The 21,710-nt window shown below is 40.5% G+C and overlaps 1 protein-coding gene across 5 annotated transcripts in view; it reads left to right on the forward strand.

The window, feature by feature from the left end:
* Positions 1-19,722, forward strand: part of DAB2 (DAB adaptor protein 2) — a 168,818-nt gene extending 149,096 nt beyond the window's left edge. For 3 of the 5 annotated variants that reach the window (XM_047861929.1, XM_047861918.1, XM_047861909.1), the window contains exons 5-15: positions 1,176-1,307; positions 2,026-2,106; positions 2,593-2,619; positions 2,858-2,911; positions 3,320-3,382; positions 8,071-8,724; positions 9,721-9,883; positions 14,316-14,948; positions 15,503-15,612; positions 16,226-16,293; positions 17,972-19,722. In XM_047861929.1, coding sequence (XP_047717885.1) covers positions 1,176-1,307; positions 2,026-2,106; positions 2,593-2,619; positions 2,858-2,911; positions 3,320-3,382; positions 8,071-8,724; positions 9,721-9,883; positions 14,316-14,948; positions 15,503-15,612; positions 16,226-16,288 — 1,980 coding nt within the window. In that variant the 3' untranslated portion in view covers positions 16,289-16,293; positions 17,972-19,722. The remainder of the gene's footprint in view (positions 1-1,175; positions 1,308-2,025; positions 2,107-2,592; positions 2,620-2,857; positions 2,912-3,319; positions 3,383-8,070; positions 8,725-9,720; positions 9,884-14,315; positions 14,949-15,502; positions 15,613-16,225; positions 16,294-17,971) is intronic. The other 2 variants (XM_047861944.1, XM_047861937.1) reach the window with 2 other exon arrangements.
* Positions 19,723-21,710: the final 1,988 nt, after the last annotated feature.

Consider the following 21,710-nt stretch of genomic DNA (forward strand, 5'->3'; position numbering starts at 1 on the left):
TGGTTGCTGTTGTTTGACCGCATATGAAAGGTATTACTTATTTTGTTTGTTTTTCTGCCACCGTATCAAAAAACTGTCATACTACAGGTTCTCTGGGACTTTTTCTCTGCTCAACATAACATCATGAGATGTATTTACTTAAAATGTTATTTGTAGCTCATTTGCGTTTCTGTAAATCAAGGTACTCTGTTGTAGTAAGGTACTATTGGGAGACCTCCAATTATCAACCATCCCTTCGTAGAGATGTCTGTTATCTATCATGCAAAATCCACTGGTCAAATACAGAGCCCTGGAACCCTGGCAGCCGCTCACTTACCCTGCTCATCCTTGTGCACTGCTGTTTCTCTTGTCCCTCATCTCTCAAGTGTTATCTTCCCAAGCCCATCAGAGAATGGTGGCAGGTTTCCCTCAAGCATTCCCTTGTTCCCCAAACCTTCTAAGATATCCAATGTATACTCTCCAGTGGCCTTAGGCATCTAGACAAAAACTGAGGTATCTTATGACCACCTACAGATATCCCTGAAGGGTTGAGCCCTGCCTGCTGTGTGCTTGAAAGGATCAAGAAAAAGGGGAGTGGAGGGAATAGATGGGAAGGCACCACTAAACCAATAACCCCCTGCCCCAGGCAACTCGTGGATAGTGAGGTGGACATGGGAAAAACTTGATACGAGCATTTGGCAACTTGCAGAATGTTCTGGGGATGATTGTTCTAACAATACTTCAGATGCTTTTCTGGCCACTCAGAGCCATTGTCGAAAGATCCCATAACGAACTTAGTTATGCTCTTCACCTAAGTGTGACTTTGAGTTGGGAAAGTCAACCCACATAGATGGTTTAGCAATGAAATGTGCCATGTTTGCTTTAGAAATTCTTGGTCTCCTAATACAGTCCTCAATCCTTTCTTGCTATGTGGCATCATATCTTTGGGATGGAGACAATCAACTATCAATATTCTAGGAAGTGTTTTTCCCACTTCTGTTTTCTCCTTTTTGTTCCTTTTGGAGCCCTTACTAACAAGAATAAATGTAGCTCTAACCTTCAACCAGAGGCAAAAATTTCTTTCTTCAAGTGTTTTGGCTTTTTTATATACGCCCAAATATCTGATGCTTCATCGTGCTGCCATATAAATAGATTCTAGTTTGAGCAATAAAACATTTTTTATGTTTGTTTTTCAGGTAATAGAGCATGAACACCCAGTAAATAAAATTTCTTTCATTGCCCGTGATGTGACAGACAACCGGGCATTTGGTTATGTGTGTGGAGGAGAAGGCCAGCATCAATTTTTTGCCATAAAAACAGGACAACAGGTAAGCTCCAAGCCTTGAGATACACCTGGAGGGAGACTTGTCCTCAGTTCATCATAGAGTGTCTGTCACTCAACTAGAGAGCTGGCTAGAGACAGTTAGATGTAGGAGGACTAAACAGTGACTCGAAGATGACTATCTTTATTGGTCTTAGGAATCATTTTTCATGCTTATTTACTTATTCTGAGAGAGAGAGACAGAGAGAGGCAGAGATAGAGAGAGACAGAGACAGAGAATCCCAATCAGGTTCCGTGCTGCCAGTGCAGAGCCCAACGTGGGGCTCAAACCCACAAACTGTGAGATCATGACCTGAGCTGAAATCAAGAGTCAGTTGCTGAACCGACTGAGCCACCCAGGTGCCCCAGGAATCATGTTTAAATGTCATTGAGACCCATATTGTGTATGGACAAGGATTGTTAGAATGGACTTTCTCCTAAGGTGAATGTTGATTTTGGAACAATAGTGAATGATTCCCAAAAATCCTGAAGCAGTTGGAAAACTATCATGATCCTTCTTGTTTTGTTTAAATACTTACTAACTCTGCCGGCCTGTATGTATCTGGCAGTGGGGATTGAGGTAGTGGTGATTCCCTCTAAACCGGGGGAGGATAGTAAGGAACTTTAAGAGAAAGGAAGAAACAGTACTAATCAGAACTGATGGGGACAAAGAGAAGAAAATAGTAAGATTAAAATACTCATAAAGATGCTTTTTCTTGCTTTAGGCTGAGCCATTAGTTGTTGATCTTAAAGACCTCTTTCAAGTTATCTATAATGTAAAGAAAAAGGAAGAAGAAAAGAAAAAGGCAAGTATTACCCAATATTGGCTCTGTTACACTTAAGACTATATTCAGGACCATGTTTGAACATTATGTAAATAAATATATGGCATGTCTGCAGAGTTGACTTCTTTGTGGCTCTTCAAAGTATAGAAAGTATAGAAATGTATTGTCTATTTTTCCAATACAGCAATTGATGGATGTTATAGTTAGATAACCTGATTTTCTGTTCCTGACTTTTGTTATCTGTCCCCACAAGCTTCACATTGGTTCTAAGGACTATACAGGTCGACCAAATTTAAGTTCAGAAACTGTATTCAAATCTAGTATTGATATGAAAAGGGCAGGCCAGGAAATGTAGGGCAGAAATAATATGCAAGACTCTCTCTTGCCTTGTGCCAGTGAACCCATGTGTGTGTGTGTGTGTGTAACCATAGATATATATATATATACTAATTTAACTCCCTTTAACTGTAATTACTAAGATCACTGAATTTGTGTCTTTCTTTTTAGATGGAAGAAGCCAACAAGGCAGTAGAGGTAAAACTGCGTCTTTATGTCTTGTGAATTGCACATGTGATGTGTATAAGTCCTTGTTTGCTACCTGTCCAAGCATGCTCCCCCACCAGCTTATGACCATGTGTTCATGATTCCTCTAGCCATAGAGGATGTACAGTTGAATTACCAGTGCCAAAATCATAACTGCTTAGCAAACCAATGCACTAAGAAATTAAATTCTATAAGAAAAGTCACCCTGAAACATTTGCCATCTTTTCAGAACGGGAGTGAGACCCTACTGACCCTTGATGACCAAGCTAACAAACTAAAATTGGTATGTATGTTATTTTTTATGATTCTTATTTGCCTGAACATAGGTTTACTTCCTATAGATGTTGCTTATGCCAAATCTGCATTGAATACGTATGGACGTCCTATTATGACAACTATTTCCCTAAACATTAGTATAACATTTATGTCAAGATACAAAGTAATCTTTTTAGTAGACACATTTGAATCTAATCCAAAGACTTTTTTAAGAGTGTGGATCAGATGGATTTGTTTGGGAACATGTCTACACTTCCAGACCTAAATAGCCTAATATCAAATCTGTATTAGTTAAATAAAAATAAAATTGTGACAATGGTTTTCCTAAGTCTTAGTTTAGGAAACAATTACAACAATATACAAAGTACTATTTTTTAGTAGACACATCTGAATCTAATCCAAATACTTTTTCAAGGGTGTTGACCAGATGGATTTGTTTGGGGACATGTCTACACCTCCTGACCTAAATAGTCCAACAGTAAGTGTCTGTTTTTAAATTTGCAATGTAATGGAAATGGCATCTGTAACTCAAATTGGCAATTAACCAGAAATCTCGAGCATCTCGAAACTTGGAAGATGACTGCTGATTTTTCTGCATAATGTATAAATGGCTCCTAGAACCAATTTGCATTTTAAGTTACCATGGGAACATATCAACACTAACTCAGATATATTAATTTTGCTTGGAGATTAGATTTGAGCAATAAGATAGGCAATGCAATCCTTTCTGGTATTATTTAGGATCAGAAGAAGCGCTGAAAAGTAATTCTTGGCAAAAGTCTACCTGAAGGAAGTATTTGCTAGATGATGAATTATAAAGCCACTTGGCTTCTTCAATATTTTTCTATTCTTTCCATTGTGATTTAGCGGCATAAGCTTGGTGTGAAGTAAGACTTAAAACAAATAAGATGTTCAGTTATGTTTAACCAAGGCCTGTTTTTGTTTAAAAACGTTGTTCATTCTGTGCAGGACGCTATAGTGTATCAAATCTTCTTAATATCGCCCTATCCGTGACAACTACGTGAGAATGGAGCACTGTTTTCCTTTAGAGATAAGGAAAGGGTGATGCAGGAAAAACTCACTTGCCCAAGAAAGAGGTCCAGATTCAAGGCCTAAACACAAACCTCACATCTTCCAAAACAGTCCTCAAGTTAAACTACCCATGTGATTTTGGATTACTTCTTACAACTATTATTTTGTTTTGACAATTTCTTGAGTACCTGAGATTTACAGGGCACAGAAATGAGGGAGATGTACAATGCCAATGAGATCATGGAGTTTACTGTCAAGTGGGGAGCCCAACATTAAAACTAATCACAAAGCCTATTAGTTGATGTTAATCAGAGGGTATTTATCTAGTTTAGAGGTTCATATAGGGCCTCAGAGTAAATGAGGTTCTGGACTTGAATGTAAAAGATGATAAGGCAGTAACCAGACAAAAAGAACACCAGTCTAGAATAATGAGAAGAATGACTGTCTAGGAGTCTGTTACATCAGGGAATTACCAAGCAAGTCTACATGACCAAAAAGGTCATAGGAATTAAAGCAGCAGCAGATCAAGGACTGGGTAAGTCTCACTTGCCAGAATATCTCCGGGAATGCCAGCCCCGAACTTTCACATAAAATGGCCAGGCCCACTGAGATGAAAGCAGCCGGGGCTGCATGGTCTCTCTTCTGTCCCCAACCCTGTGACATTCACAGTGCAAACCAGCATTTTAATGAAGACATACAAAGCCTCCAATAGAGAAGAATCCTGTTTAATGTTCTTTTCAGCAGTGAGTTCTAATTCACTTGTCTGTGGAGACTTTATTCTTCACAAACTTTTTGAAATACAAGATTAGATGATCCTGAAATGTCCATCATAGCTCTGAGGTCCTTTTTATTCCTACACAACTTCGCTCCCTCCTCTATTGTAGCCCCTTCCCAAAGTAAATTGATATTTGAATGATCTACTTTCCAAGTGTAACAGACATTCAAACAAGTACATTGACAGAGATCTAAGCACTCAGGCTATGAAGTAGAATTCCAGTGGGATAGGCAAGGAAGCAATGACTATTTAATCTGCTTCAGTAGACTTCTAGAAAGTTCTGAAAAAGGAAATGAAAAACAACATGATTAATCCTGAGTTTTATTTATATTAGACTTAATGCCTTCAAAGAGTTTTTGGTTTAAAGAAATAACATGGAAGATTTAGATAAACTAACAATAAATTAAAGTGATAAATATCATGAAAGCAGATGATATCTGATTAAGAAAGAGAATGCTAACAGAACTAGTTATGTGCCGATTGGATTTTGCCAACATGGTCTTACATATTGACTCCATATTCCTAGGTCACAAAATAGATTTATCTCTATTTGATAAAACCAGAATGTTTAAAAATGTTCATAATCTTACAACAGTTTCTCTGGAAGAGATGAAGAGAAGAAATCTAAATTACCTGGACTTGATTAGTGGTTCCCTGACCCATTTGCTCCACCCCCAACATTTTATACAGGATAATTTTATGCATTGCAAATGAGACTCATGTTGCAAACTAAGTGGCATCCCTTAGAACATATTTTTATTGGCAATTAACTGAACGATATTCTTCCATACTGCCACTTAAAAGAAAAAGAAGAAAAAACAAAATGACATGCTCTCAAACTTTAAAAATAACCATTCAAAACAGTTATTATGAGAAGAGCATAAGGTAGGACCCACCCCGAAGGAGGTTAAGTTTGGTACAGGGATGGAATCAGGGCACAAAGCACAGTGTCTTGCATACATAAGATGCCATGGGTGGGCACAGGTGATGATGAGATAGATCAATGAAAAAAGGTTTTTGTAAAGAATCTGAACTTGAATTGGGTCTTTGAAGTGTGTAGGAAAATAGAGAGTAGTTAAGCTAAAAGTAAACTGGGTCCTATTGTAGGTCATTTTGAAAGGCTAGCTAATGAAGTTATTTTAACATAGGGGATAGAAAGAAGCCACTGAAAGCTTTGGGCAGAGAAGTCCAGGATTAGGCAGACTGGAGTGGTTGGGAGAGATAAGCTACTTGGAGAAAGCTAGGCTGTGGAACTCAGTATAGAAGACATTGCCTTTGTACAGAGACCTTTTTGATTTCCTGAGTTCTCCTCTTACTGAAACCCCATAAGAGCAGGGATTGATTGCATTTCACGTTCATGTTACCAGTGCTTGTTTCTCAGGTGCTCAGATGATGACCCAGTGGTTGCAATGTTGACAATGCAACAAAGAACTAATGAGGTTCTGACCTAGGAGGTGGATGAGGAGTCTTACATCATTCCACTGTGGCCTATGAACTAGACTCTTAATCCTGGGTTAACAACAAACCCAACCTGAGGAGAGCCTTATACATTTTACTTATAGGGTGACTATTCAGAAGTCTAACATTGTGGCTCCTGTTTGGTGTCCTAAGAACTTCTTCAGAAGTATTTGAAAAGGAGAACCCTACCAGCTGTGAACACCCAACTGTTCTAACCCAGAGGTGGCTCATCATAAATGAATAAATATTGAAATCACAAACTTTTGCAATATGTTTTGTCCTCTCTTGATTGTTACAGATCCCTACATTAAGATATCTTCCAATCCATTTCTTTGATTTAAAAAAAATTTTTTTAATTACAAGCTCTTTCTTCTGACAAATTCTTATGGTTATGAAGAAAAACTGGCTTTGAAAAATAGTGTTTTTATACCTAACAGTAAAGGAAGCCAAAAAATAGATTACCAATTAGGTCTGACTGAGGACCTAGACTTTCTAAAAATATGTTCTTTTAAAGCCAAGGAGGCCTATTTTTATTTACTAATTTGAGAATTTCATATTCCCTTTAAGTTGTTTTTGTCCCAGTGATCAAAAATATCCAGCATCGGGGTGATGCTGGACCTCTAACTTCCATCTCAGCTAGGCATTGTTTATTGTTTATATTCTTCCGCAGCTAGCATAGATGAGTAGTTAATGGATCAAAGTTGGTCAGAAGAAGGTGTGTCAGTTTGACAGTCCTAGCCCAGGGTTAACCTTAATTAGTTATGTCACTGACCTGAATAAAGACATGTCAGATTTTTCAAACTCGCTGATTTTATGTTACAAAGCATATCTTATCTAACAATTGGGAACACGAGTAACTAATATACCAGAAAAACGATAGAGAGGGAATATAATTTGTAGAGTTAGGTATTTGGTATGTTTTTCAAATTAACTCTAAGCCCAAATCTCCATCCTATACATGAAGTAAAGATTAGATTGTACATAAATTAAAGATTAGTTGAATTTATTTACCAAATAGATGAGATTACTGTCACAACCTGGGCAACTCTAAGCTGTATTATAAAAAAAATGCACAAATGTGAGAGGTTAATGTGATATGTTGTTATATATCAGTAGTTGAGTAACACTTTCTTCTTTCTAGAAGGACACAGACAAAAGGATGTGTCCAGAGATTAGGATGATGAGAATGAGAGATCCAGCTTGACTAGCACTGTCAAAAGGATCCTTACATATTTAAAGAGGCATACCCGCCATACCGTGTGATGTGATGGGAAAATCTGTTTTTGCCCCCTAGAGGAAAGACCAATTATAGGGAAATATATTTGACCTTAAGTTTTATTACAACCAAAACTATAAAATATTAGGCAATGAATTTGGTCATTTAGAGAGACACTGTTACATGATTCTAGGGGTAGACACATGGGACGGGATGGGACCGTGCATCAGGTGGGGAAGCAGAGTTAGGTGTCAGAGGTCTTGTCTTACTTTCAAGCTCAGTGTACTCATGTAATTGCTTAGAGTGACTTGCAATCGGTTTCCTTTAAGACTTGCAAAGGCAGGAATTGGAACAATGCTGATCATGAACTCAGCCAGTCTGTAAGGGTAAGAGACACATGACTAGAGCAAACAACAATATAATTTCACTTAATGAAGGGCCAGCAAAACTGAGACCTAAATAAAAAGTCAAGGGGCCGGGAGGGCCAGGGAGGACCTTTTCACCACTAGTAAAGAATGCACTCAGGGAGGTGATGGGAGGAGAAAATGGTCAATCTGTCTGTCAAGACAAAACTTTAATGGGAATTTTGATAGTCCTGATCATCTTAGGTAGCTTTCTCATTTGAAGTCACGACATGGACTAACACTTTCTTTTCTCTTTTTTTTTTTCTTCCCAAATGTGATAGGAAAGCAAAGATATCCTGTTAGTGGATCTAAACTCTGAAATCGACACCAATCAGAATTCTTTAAGAGAAAATCCATTCTTAACAAATGGCATTACCTCCTGCTCTCTTCCTCGACCAAAGCCTCAGGCAGCTTTCTTGCCTGAAAATGCCTTTTCTGCCAATCTCAACTTCTTTCCCACCCCTAATCCTGATCCTTTCCGTGACGATCCTTTTGCACAGCCAGACCAATCGACACCCTCTTCGTTCGATTCTCTCAAATCTTCAGATCAGAAGAAAGAGAATTTGAGTAGTTTGTCTCCTCCACTGAGTAACGGGCCCCTGAATGGGGATGTTGATTACTTTGGTCAGCAGTTTGACCAAATCTCTAACCGGACTGGCAAACAGGAAGCTCAGGCAGGCCCGTGGCCCTTTTCAAGTACGCAAACACAGCCAGCAGTGAGAACTCAAAATGGGGTATCTGAAAGAGAACAGAATGGCTTCCATGTCAAATCCTCCCCGAACCCTTTTGTGGGAAGCCCTCCCAAAGGACTGTCCGTACCGAATGGCGTAAAGCAGGACTTGGAAAGCTCTGTCCAGTCCTCACCACATGACTCCATAGCCATTATCCCACCTCCACAAAGTACCAAACCAGGACGAGGCAGAAGGACTGCTAAGGTGAATTGTCTTCTCCACATATCCATTGGCAGAATGCATGTTCGGTACCAAAGGGTGGTGTGATGCAATCTCTCTTTCCTGCTGCTATTGTAGTTTCCTGTGTGGCTGTAAAATAGACGGTGGGATAAGGCACATCTTTCTCCAGGAATACCTTCCTCCAGTCGCCACCCTTTCTGAGCTCGCTCACCAGTGTTTTCACGCCCTGCTTGCTGTTTGCATGTCTTGTCACTTATTATTAACTAAACACAAGTTTTTCCATTTTTAATGCTGCTATGCTTCTGTACCTCTGGTAAGTTTGATCGTCATGTTCTGGAAGGGGAGGGCAAGGGTTCTTGTGATTCCTTGTGTACCTTCCCCACACTAACACCCCCCCCCCCACCCCTCATGTTGCATTAATATCCAAGGTGGTGGTGGAAAATTCTGGAGTTTGCCTCCTCTATTCAATGCTGACTGAATAATCCATTGTTTTAAGAGAGATTTATATATTTACTATGATCACTTCATTCAAAAGCAATTTAAAATGTGGTTTCTGTAAGGATCTTTTTAAAAATCTCACTAGAATGTGCAGGCTGGCCTCATAGTTGAACTGCAGTATCATCTTTATGCAGACTTATTTAAATCCAGTGGAATAATCAAAAAAATGTAGGTTACTTATTTATTTATAGTTGTCCTTTCCTTCCCAGCTTTAAGCTTTTAGCTGACAAGGAGACCAGACAGATATAAATGTGTAAATGAGTAAAATAGATTTCACCTTGGCAGTCCTCTTTACATCAGTTACCAAGACCCAATATTCTGTCCACTGCAGGGATCTGTCTTTTTCGGGGGGGCGGGGGGGAGGAGGAGGGGGGGAAGGGTTGGCTTTTTGTAGTTTATCAGTAAGAGGAAAAGCTTTTGTTTGTGTGGTTCCCAAATTTGAGCTAACAGAATAAGAGACGGAATAAAGCTACATTTCAACTGTTACTGAGTAACTCTCGTATCTCCCTCTCTCCCTATCAGTCTCCAGCAAAAGACTTGCTTGCATCAGACATCTTTACCCCTCCTGTCTCCGAACCTCCCGGCCAGACATCACCTACAGGACAATCTGCAACCCTACAGACCAACCCTCTGGATCTCTTCAAAACAAATGCTTCTACCCCAGTGGGACCCCTTGCAGGTCTAGGTAGGTGCCAAAGATCAAGTTAGATTTGCTGTTGCTTTCACTCATAAGATTATAAGGCAAAGGAGGAAGGTACTTCAGATCCATTGAGGTGCCAGGGACATAAGAGCTGAGCATCCTGGGGAGACTTTCTCCCACTTTTACTTTTGTACACCCCGCCCTCATTTGGTACTCTTGACTTGTAACTGAAGTTTGGCTCCTGGAGTTGGCATGTGAGAAGAAATCCATGATCAATATTGCACTTACCTGAGCCAAGTGGCGATGGATTACAGGAGACAACTGTAAGGGATTCTGGAGCTCAGACCAGCTTCACTGGAGAAACGGGGTGGAGTTGGGAGAGTCTTATCTGTGATCTGCATTGGAAAAACTGGTGATCAGTTTACTAGATCAAAGCCCTATCTCCTATTAAGTTGATATGCTTCTTGGATAGGATATCGTATCCTGTCCTTCCCCTGAGAGGGATAGAAGTTAAGTCCAATGCAAGTGTAAGTCATAGAATGAAAGTCTTAAGTTCTCAGCCCAGCTCTGTTCTGGACATACAGTGTGTATGAGACAGGCATATATTCTGAGCAGTCTCTGAATACTTCAGCCTTAGCTGTTCCTTGTCCATATTTTGGCCCACTGAGTGTCTTAGTAGAGTTGGAAGACAAGTGCCAGAAACCTGAAGTTGAGGAGAACACAGAGATAAGGGAAGAGATGGGATGTTATCAGATTCCCAGGATGTGCTGGGGCTCATTGATAAATGTGTCTTCAGCTCACGTGAGCCACTGAGCCACTCGGAAGCAAGACACTGGGGGAGGCCACTTGGCTGAGGACTGGCGCTGCTGTTCTTTGCCCACAGCCTCCAGTTCTTTTCTGCCTCCGTGGTACAGTCTTCAGAAACCCTGACAATAGTCCTTGCTGTCCTGCTGGGAATTCTCTTTGATTTTCTGCTTCTTGGCACCTCCATAAGCTCCAAACAGACTCTCTGTCTTGGGAGGGGTTTGGGGAACTATGGATGGAGAGGGACTCTCTTCCCCATTTTGTAATATTTGACCAGGGCTCTTGGTTTTCTCTGCCTCCTACAGAGTCAGTTATCAGGACCCTTTGTTTATTTGTTCGTTTGCTTGTTTCCCCTGCTGCTTTCCTGCAAAGGAAAATATTTCCATTTTGTCATATTAAATCTGTTTAATCATATCTGGAGTATGGCGACAAGAGTGGGGTGTTACCCAACTGCTGAGTGGCTGAAATCAATGTGAGCGTGAGAAACCAACTTATTTCAGGTCTCTGATTGCATTTACACCATCAAGACTCTCTCTAAAAACTTCATGTGTCTTGGGGGCTTCCCCTTTTTTGCGTCGCTCCTTTCCCTGTCCCCCAGGTGGAGCTGGAAGGTGCTTTTCCTTGTAGAAAGGTTGAGAGCTTGCGCGCACTGCCTGCGACTAGATCACATCACAGAGCTTTGCAGTCTAATATCAGTGCCCTGAAGAATTTTTACAGCCAATATTTAACAAGTCAGCTCGAAAATACAGCTGGACCCTATAACTGTTAATTTATTCAGACGAAGTGAAGCTTTTTGGCTAGGTGCCCCTGTTGAGGCCTTGGGGTATACAACTGCAGAATACTGATGATTCTTCCAAGTTTGGACATGGGACTCAAACTGAGCTCTACAGTATAGTCCCTGTCCACTAGCAGGGATCCTCAGCCAAACCATGGAAGGTTGTAGGTCTGGCTTCCGCTAGACCCAGCTGGGGGACTGTCTCTTTTGGAGAACTGGGGGTGGGGAGAGGGTAATGTAGAAAGCTGAGCCTTCAGATTTGGCTAGCTACCCTGTGTTTTAATCTAGCACCAGAAGGTAATAAAATTAACTTCTTATACTCACACTCTCTTTTTCCTTACCTCTTGCCTCTACTTTCTCCAGCAGAGCCTTGAGTGTCTTGGAAACACAGTGCATGGGATCTCCTAGATGGGAATGAAGGCTGACATTTACATATACTGGGAAAACCTTTGATTCCTGGCAAATACAATATTTGTCTCTTTAACCACCACCACTCCCACTAATAGCATCTATGACTAAAGCCATACATTTTACTAAAGGCAAAAGTCATCCAGACACGAAAGATGATAAAATTCTACCCACTTTGCACATTCAGCTGACGTAAATTATTAATGAGCGACTCTGGCTTTGGTTAATAAAATTTAAATAAATTTGCCTTAAAATGCTAGCAATAACTTCACTCAAACCCAACCCACTTTTAGAACCCCATATTATGGAATGTAAAAGGACTTTTCCCTTGATTAGTTGTGAAAAAAATACATATGTTCTTTAGTGTACATGAAGTCTGATTTCTGTAGCCACAAAATGAGTATTTGAATTAATTTCCACTAAAAAAAAGTAGTCCTTTCCCTCGATACCAAGGAGGCAGAACAGGAAAATAGGGTGATGGATTTGGAGCTGGTATTCCTGGGTTACCAGGATATTGTTACAGACTGTGAGCTTCCCAATTTTAATAATGAATATTCTTGTACCCAGTTCCCTAACCTCAAAAAATAAGCACGTTAATTTAGCTAGATGGCCTTTTCTGGAACCTACCACTGTCCATGAGCACATCACACAACGTCATGGCCAGATGACTAGCACACATGATGATACAGTTGAGTCAAATAACATGAATCTCCAATACTAAGAAAATTCAAGATAGAATATCTCGCTCGCTACATCAGCCCCTGAACATCATTTTTAAAATATTTCTCACTTTAGGGGCGCCTGGGTAGCGCAGTCGGTTAAGCGTCCGACTTCAGCCAGGTCACGATCTCGCGGTCCGTGAGTTCGAGCCCCGTGTCAGGCTCTGGGCTGATGGCTCAGAGCCTGGAGCCTGCTTCCAATTCTGTGTCTCCCTCTCTCTCTGCCCCTCCCCCGTTCATGCTCTGTCTCTCTCTGTCCCAAAAATAAATAAACGTTGAAAAAAAAAAAATTTTAAAATATTTCTCACTCTGGAAACAAAAATATTCCTAACCCAAGTTAGGAGTTTGGAGGCCCTTTCTTAGTTTAGTCAGAAAACTTTCATAACTAAAGAATACTCTACTCCAAAGCTCAAAGCAAGTAGATTTTGAGAGCAGTGCACCATTCGTGTACAGGTATGAGGCTGAATTTATATTTTTTGTTTATGGTGGCAGTTTGTTTCTCAAGTAGAGGGAGAAGATATTGGAGAGACCTGTATTTTAAGAATTTCACGGGGCGCCTGGGTGGCGCAGTCGGTTAAGCGTCCGACTTCAGCCAGGTCACGATCTCGCGGTCCGGGAGTTCGAGCCCCGCGTCGGGCTCTGGGCTGATGGCTCAGAGCCTGGAGCCTGTTTCCGATTCTGTGTCTCCCTCTCTCTCTGCCCCTCCCCCGTTCATGCTCTGTCTCTCTCTGTCCCAAAAATAAATAAAAGTTGAAAAAAAAAAATTTAAAAAAAAAAAAAAAAAAAAGAATTTCACCAGTTCTTAATCCACATGGCAAAGACACTAGAGAAGGAGTCATTCCCCCCCACAAAGATTAGATGCCTGGACACAGGCAATTAGTTACCTCAGAAGGTATAGTTTTTTGTCTTGGGGGGCGGGGGATATTTTTGTTTGTTTTTGTTTTGTTTTGTTTTGTTTTGCTTCATGTTGTCTTCTCTCCCTCCCTCATTCTTTGAAGTATTCTGTTCTGACTTCTGGCAAGGTTTAGTGAGTGACACATGGCAGGAAACACTTTTATTTGAAACAGCTCTCCCAGGATAACCAGCCTTTCCTCCACATTTATATATATAAAAGTCTTAAACTATCTTAGCATCAACCAGATTTTATCATCCTTTTATATGGCTGTGTCAACCTTGGCAGCATTTAAAAGCAAGGAAACTGAAATGGTTTCTTCAGGATGCAAGCATGTTGAGGCCTAATATACATGCATGATAGCTGGTTTCCATAAGACTCCAGACGTGAGCCAACTGCCAAATGAAAAGATCAAGTCAATGACTCAGAGTACCCAATGGATTATCTTAATTAACTAGTTCATAATCAGCATGGTTTGTTTATATAAATGTATTCACTCAACAAATACATTCATGCTATTGACAGGCTGTGTCCTAGCTGTTTGAAATGTATCAGTATGATAAGCACTCATTTTTTCATGACTAGGTCCTTATGGATTGTATTCTTCTTATAATGAGAAAAGTTTAAAAAGCTGTGGTAGAAAGAAAGGGCTTCAAAATGCAACCAACATTTGAATGCCAGCTATCTTGCATTAGCTACTTAATCTTTAGAGTAATCTAATCTCTTGGGGCCTTTATTTCCATGTCAGCCTTAAGGCTTAAGGAAGGTGTTTACCATGTAGATGCCCTGTAAATGCCCCCCAGAGAGTTGTGCTTTCTGAAACTCAAGAATTGTCTTCAAGCTTGTGTCCTAATAAGTCCTTTCTCTTGCTTTCTTCAGGTGGTATACCAGTTAGCCCCCCTCAGGCAGGACCATGGAACCCAACATCTTTAGTCTTCAATCAGTCCGCGTCAGTGGTCCCGGGAGCCATGATGAGTGGTCAGCCTTCAGGATTCAGTCAGCCAGTTGTTTTTACCACAAGCCCAGGTGTTCCAAGTTGGAAGCAGCCGTCATCCTTTGCAGCTTCAACTTCCCCTCCAGGCCCTGTTGTTTGGGGCCCGTCAGCCTCTGTGGCACCCAATACTTGGTCATCAACAAGCCCTTTGGGGAACCCTTTCCAGAGCAATATTTTTCCAACTTCTGCTATGTCTTCCCAGCCCCCTCCTATGCTCTCCTCTCTCCTGGTCACTCCTCCTCAACCACCTCCCAGAACTGGCCCTCCAAAGGACATCTCCAGTGATGCCTTCACTGCCTTGGACCCACTTGGGGATAAAGAAGTGAAAGAAGTGAAAGAAATGTTCAAGGACTTTCAACTTCGGCAGCCACCTGCTGTGCCTGCAAGGAAGGGAGAGCAGACTTCCTCTGGGACTTCAAGTGCCTTCTCCAGTTATTTCAACAGCAAAGTTGGCATTCCTCAGGAGAATGCAGACCATGATGACTTTGATGCTAATCAACTGTTGAAAAAGATCAATGGTAAGCTACCCACTGCTCTGCCTACTGTACCAACAAGTATTTCCACTGTCATGTGGGTCCGCAGAGTCCCTTAGAAGAAACTTCCTCCACCCACCAAGAGCCTTAGTCTCGCTTTCTTTGGTAATCAGTGGTTATGGAGACAACTTGACCAGTTAGTTACTTATGGAACGAACTGTTTACCTTGGCTCTTTCTAAGGGCTGGCCCAATGCTGCCCTCTTGTGACAATCCCTAAAAGGGCTGCCAAGAACTATTGAAATTCAGTGGGTTGTGGTACCTGGAAGGCTGTAAAACAGAGCCTCAGCCATACTACATGGCCTTAAGTGAGGGAATTCTGAATCTCTTCCACTTCAGGTCAATACGCACAGCCTCCTCTTGTGATGAATTTGCCTGTAATAATCACTGGGAGTCCTAGTATTTCGTGGTGTTTTTTGTTCCATGATGTAAATTTCAAAAGTATGGAACTTTAATTTCTAAGATAAGCCTGACTGGGGGACTTTTGCCTATATTTGGGGAGAGATTTTCTACTGACTACTTGGCATTTTTTCCCTTCTAGAACCACCAAAGTCGGTTCCCAGACAGGGTTCCCTGCCAGTTACCAAATCTGCTGACAATGCATTTGAGAACCCTTTCTCTAAAGATTCTTTCAGTTCATCACAAGCCTCTGTAAGTATCAATTACTAGAAGCTGTTGCTCCAAAGTATGTGCCACCTAGAGCTACTGTGTTGTAAATTAACCTTGTTTGAATAATAACTCTTTGATGGTAAAGGATATTTAAATAAGCTTTGCCATTGAGAGCCATCACAGTGAAAACCTCGACTCAAACTGGGGAGAGATTCTGTTTCCAGGGGCTACTATCCTGAGCTTGAGAAATGAGCATTATATAGAAAATGTCTTTTGTATCTCACTTAGCCTAGCTCATAAAAGCACTGTGGGAGAAAATTGAGCAAAATAATACTATCTTTAAAAATCTTTCAAAGATTTAAGTTCCTGATTTCCCACCCACAATCTTTATCTCATAACAACAGTACCTTTCATTTGGGAGAGGCAGACATAATTCATCTGAACTTTAACACCAGTATAAATAATAAATATGCGTCACCAGTTACGATCAGGCAAACACAAATCATTGTAGACCAATATAATATCTCATTTTTCTGGGACCCGAGTGATTTTTAAAGGAATTTGAGAAATCTTAATTGCAGGGTTTTTTTGTTTTTTTTTTTTTCCTTCATAACTGTAATTAAACCCTATTGACTGAATGGTTTTATCTTCATAGATGGCTTCTCAACCCACATCTCCTGATGTATATAGGGATCCTTTTGGAAATCCTTTTGCCTAACTTCTGTAAGTAGAAGATCTTATTAAGTGTAAGTTTGGTAAGAAAGCATGGCACAGGGGATGAGGGTGAAATTTTAATTTTAGAATTGGTACCAGCTTAAATCTCTGTAACTTAGAAGGAATAGACATGTGAATCTGTGCTTAACTAATTCAATAATGAATAAGCTGGGCACTTAAGAAAAGAATTCTTACACACATTAAAAAACAATAATAAGGGAGCGCCTGGGTGACTCAGTCGGTTGAGCGTCCAACTTCAACTCAGGTCATGATCTCACAGTCCATGAGTTCGATCCCTGTGTTGGGCTCTGTGCTGACAGCTCTGTGCCCAGAGCCTGCTTCGGATTCTGCATATACTACATAATACCTTTCTAGTTGTTTTTTGTTTGGTTTGGTTTTGGTTTTTTTAACCTTCATACTGAAGTGATTGCAAAGGCATTACTTTATTTCCTATAGAAGTTTCGAAATCTGAAGACCTTTTAAGCTACAGAACAGGTCAGCTAAACAGATGCTGATCACATTTTCTGCCTTCCAAATCAATTTATTACTTTGCGAGAGGTCTCAAAGTTAGTCCAAAATAGTCTGAGGGTATCAAGTTCAAAGGTGGTGACAGCTGCCTGTATCTCCTTCAAAAGCAGCATGGGCGCAGATGAGTCTGCTGGTTGATTGTTCTCACTAGCGGATGTCATCGTAGGTAAGTTATTAGGTGTAACTACCTTAGCTGTCTTGCTGGCTCAGCATGACCCTTTCTTTAACAAAAAGGAATGGAAGCAACTTTGTCTCATCTTAGAAGATGTAAGTTAGTGGAGGAAAGAAGGCTTGTCTGCATTTTCGAGGAGGGAGGGCATAGCTGGTAGGGGAGAACAATAAAAAAGAATGAAAGGAACCCAAACCCATTTTTTCTAGTCTTGCCCCATCCAGGTGGGACTCCTCAATTCTGTCTTGACCCATCTAGAATTTAATTATTTTAAGTAGATAAATATCTTAAATCTGACACGGACAGTAAGATTGGCTTTATTTGCAATTTGGATTGTTGCCCCTCACTCACCTTCTATAATTACAGTGTTTCTTAAAGTGCTTTTCTATAAAATCTGCTTCAGAGAACGGGCTGAGATTATTGCAAAGGCAAGTTCTTGGGCCCCACTGCAGCCCAAGGAGTCTGGTGCTAAGGAAAGGTCCATTTTAACAAGCAGCCTGGTGATTTCTAATGCCGATAGAGCAGTGCAAGATACTGAAGGGCTAGAAGTCTTAACGGAAGCTCACTCTCACCCTCCTCTCCATGGGAGGCAAACCTGGACAAACAGAAAGGAATAAACTGTATCTGGAGTCTAGGAGGATCGTTTGCACTAAACTGAATTGACTAGAGGTCTCCCTGAAGGCCCTTTCTTCCTTAGGTCATGAAAGAAGGATTGTTTTGGTCAACTTGCTAAACTTACAGATTGGGTTTTGGGGTGGGCGAGCAGTTATGGGAGAAAAAAGTTAATATTAGTGAACACTTGCATTAATCACTTTATTACAGGTTCCACACTTAGTATCTTATTTAAGCCTCTCACATCAGCCCTAGGAGATCCTATTACTGATGTTTTATTTTTTTATTTTTTTTTCTATTACTGATGTTTTAAATGATGACTTCATATTTAACACATTGATATTAACCACAGGTTTTTTCTTCTCCACACTTTTCTAGGAACTTGATATGCTGACTATCCAGAGGAACAAAAAGGTTGGCCTTAGTCAAGGACAAAGCTAATATCCAGACGCCTTGACCTCTGTTCTTGTTCCAGCTTTGACATATTAGCTGTTGCCTTATTTCTTGTTGCCTCTTCCACTTGTAAAATGTCTTTCACTTTCTGTTTAGATTAAAGCTAAACTGAATCTATGGCTTTAAATAAATTAAGACTTTAAATTTTCTAGCTTAATGTAAATGAAGTAGTTTCCCTATTTGAACAGTTGCCTAGTGTGTTTCTAGAACCTTCTAGAACACTCTACCATGGACCCTCTGGTTGGGAGATGCAGCCATCACAGCTCCTCAAATGACACTGTTTTGAATACATTTTAAAATCCTTACTGTTCCAAGTTGTTTGGGGGTTCTATTTTACTGCAAAGAACCTAAAGGTTATAGCATAACAAGGCACCTTCTTAAGTCTTGCTTCATATCAACATTTAGAGAGAATTTTTAAAGTAAATTTGAAGCAAGTCCAACTTCTAGACACTTGGGAATCTGACACATTTAAGAACCTTTTTAAAAATATAGTTTCTCTTTCTGAAGATTATTTTCTCTCAAGGGTAAGACTGCTCTTGTTTTCCAATCTCTTGCTAGATACTGCAAATGAGGGAAAAGCATTATTTGTCTCTCTTCTCCTCTTCCCTGTGATTCTTTTTTCAGTCAGTTCTGCTCCTAGGTTCATATGGCATTACTTGCCTTTCACAAGCAACAGAGTTTTATGGGGTACAAATACCTAATGATTCATGGATCTGAAATGTCTCTGCCTTCTCAGTAATTGCTAAGCCCAGTAACTAGAACTGCAAATGGGCACAACCTTTATCCTTTCTATGGAATAGGAGGCCATCCTCTTGAGCTGAAGTTCCAGAAGAGCAGTTAATGTTGAAGAAAAACTGAACTCAACTCAGCAATGAAGGACTGTATTCTGAAGAGTAACACATCACAAAGTTCAATGTGATTGTGCCAAACATATTAGGTGCTTATTTGGGGTCATGCTAGACCTTTATCAAGTAACTGGAAAACTTTCTTGAAGCCACAGTCTCATAGTTAGTAGGAAGATAAATGGTGGGGAAGGGGGAGAGAAGCTGTAAAACAAGTATTTGGTGTTATCATTGAAAATCTAATGTCTGCAGTACTTTTCTCCTCATAACCTTGGAAACTCTCCCAGTTCATTTCTAGTCATATTGTTAGCAAAGTTCTGAAGGATTTGTTCTTGCCAAAATGAGTTTCACTTTGTTATGTTTATGTTGGTTTTTTAAATGTTGTCTCTTGACCCCTAATGCTCAGGTTCTTGTGGGCGTTAATCAACCATACAATGTTACCTTTAAGTTGAAGAGGAGGATGACTGCTCAGGATCTAAACAAGATGGTGGCCTCATGGACCTTTATTGATCAGCCCCAAGTAGTCCAAGCGAAAGTCCTGTGGTTTTATTTTTAATGGTAATAGCTGATTATGTACGGCATAATTTTCCATCCGGCTCCCTACTCAGTCATTATAAACACAGACCTAAAATAGTATTTTATGTGTCCAAATACCTGAATGTGCTAAACTGGAGGCAATTATTTCTAGGTAGTTGAATTTTTGAAAGTAGAAAAATTTTGAAAGTGATGATCAGCCACACAACTGTTTTGTACATACTTATTTTCTTGTGCACTTTTTTCTGTATGCAAATAAAGCTATAAATTTACTCATTTCAATAAACTGGAATGGCAGAATCTCATGTGTTACCATCAGTTTATTCTTCTATTTGACCCCTGCCTTGAGTTGATGTATTAGAGTCAAGGTATAAAATATATCGGTCTACAAGTGAGCAAATGTTAGTATATTCTGGATTGTCAGGTGAAGAGAAAGTGGAAATCTGTGAAACAAGAGCATGAGTAAATTATTGTCTGCTAGCTTTCAATGCCTTATTCTCCTCTTTTAGGCCTACACATATTCTTTTCCTGGGAGTTTAATGGGAGTCTAGTGGATAAGACCTGTATCAGAACAACTTCTACTGACATCCAATATAAAAATCGTTTATTAATGAACCCTTGATTCACACCTACCCTTTGCCTCTCCTTGTCCTTTATTCAGCCATGTTTGACCTCACCAAGACACAACTGTGTGAACTGGTCCAGGCTGGTGTAGACCACTTGGGGAAAATTCTGTGTGTGTTGGGAAGATCCGTGATTAGACATTGCTTTGCCCTGGGACACTTTTAAACACTCTCCCCTAGTATAAAAGTTCAAGGCTCTAATTTTTTTCAAATGACCTAGATCTACTGGGAAGATGACCCCAAGGCAGGCCTTGCTCCAGTACAGAGTCTTGATCTTAAACTTTTCTAAGGATTAAGACAAACTTGGTAGCCGATGGGTGTCATTGACTGGTTTTTGATTATAGGTTGTTTGATATTACTGCCTTACCTCTCCCTTTAATTGAAACATTTGTTGGCTTTCTGCCAATAATGAGTGGAATATCAAAAAACAGGCTCCACGAAAAGTAGCTTCCAGTAAGCCACAGATGGGCCGGAGAAGGCTGCCGATAAGAACATGTTGCACAAATTATCTGGCTTATCCAGATGCTCTGCAATATGTCTAACCCACTGAGCCTTGTGTGCTGTTTCCATGTGGCTTAATCTGTAAGATCTTGCCAGTGGTTAACCCTTGGTCATGTACACAAGGGGAGGACATTCATTTCAATGCGGTAGGAACTACTGTCAGTCAAGCAGGAAGAGGTGCTCACTGAAGTGTCTTTGCAAAGTGGAAACAGACCTCTTCTTTGTACGTCTGTTTCGTAACAGTAGTATTCACACCTGTATGTCAGAAGTTCAGCTTTTACGGTGACCCTATTATACCTGGAAGAGTGTTTCTTTTAGGCGTCTAATAGATCTAAGCTAACAGCTGAACTGTAACAGCCAGCATGACCCCAAATTCCTCACATAAATGTAGGCAATACAAAGGGAGAAGGTATTGGTTTTCTCAAGATAATCTTGCATCTATGAAGGGCTTTACCATTTACACAACATAATTTCATTCGTTTGATATCCTAATCCTGGCGGGGGGAGGGGGGGAGGGGTCTGTCACTGTTCCACCTCATCTGAGGATGGCCTCCGTGCTTTAAAAGGGTTGCAATCTGGGGCTCCTGGGTGGCTCAGTCTGTTAAGCATCCAACTTTGGCTCAGGTCATGATCTCACGGTCCATGAGTTCGAGCCCCGTATCGGGCTCTGTGCTGACAGCTCAGAACCTGGAGCCTGCTTTGGATTCTGTGTCTCCCTCTCTCTCTGACCCTCCCCCGTTCATGCTCTGTCTCTCTCTGTCTCAAAAATAAATAAACATTAAAAAAAAGAAAATAAAAGGATTGCAATCTGTTCCAACTCTTGAGTGGTTTCTGTGCTATTTTATTATAAAACTGTGCATGGCGGTAAGGATATCTTTTCAGTCCGTGACTTCAGACTCCTCCATCAAAATCTTCACGATGGTGTCTAAAGAGAGCCAAACACAGCACAGTTCTGTGTCTTCCCTGTGCTGAAAGCAGGGAGGGGGAAAGAACAGGCTAACTCAGGAGTTTGGTTGACCCTGCAATACGCTGATGAGTGAGGACTCTGACCCATGTTCCCGGAATAGGTTCAATATAAAGTCATCTAGTAAAAGATGGGAGCTCCCTAAAAGTCCCTGGTAAATATTTAAGCTATTACCATTAGGAAAAAATTGCTAAATAATA

This window comes from Prionailurus viverrinus, chromosome A1 (genome assembly GCF_022837055.1).
Source record: "Prionailurus viverrinus isolate Anna chromosome A1, UM_Priviv_1.0, whole genome shotgun sequence".
Classification (NCBI taxonomy): domain Eukaryota; kingdom Metazoa; phylum Chordata; class Mammalia; order Carnivora; family Felidae; genus Prionailurus; species Prionailurus viverrinus.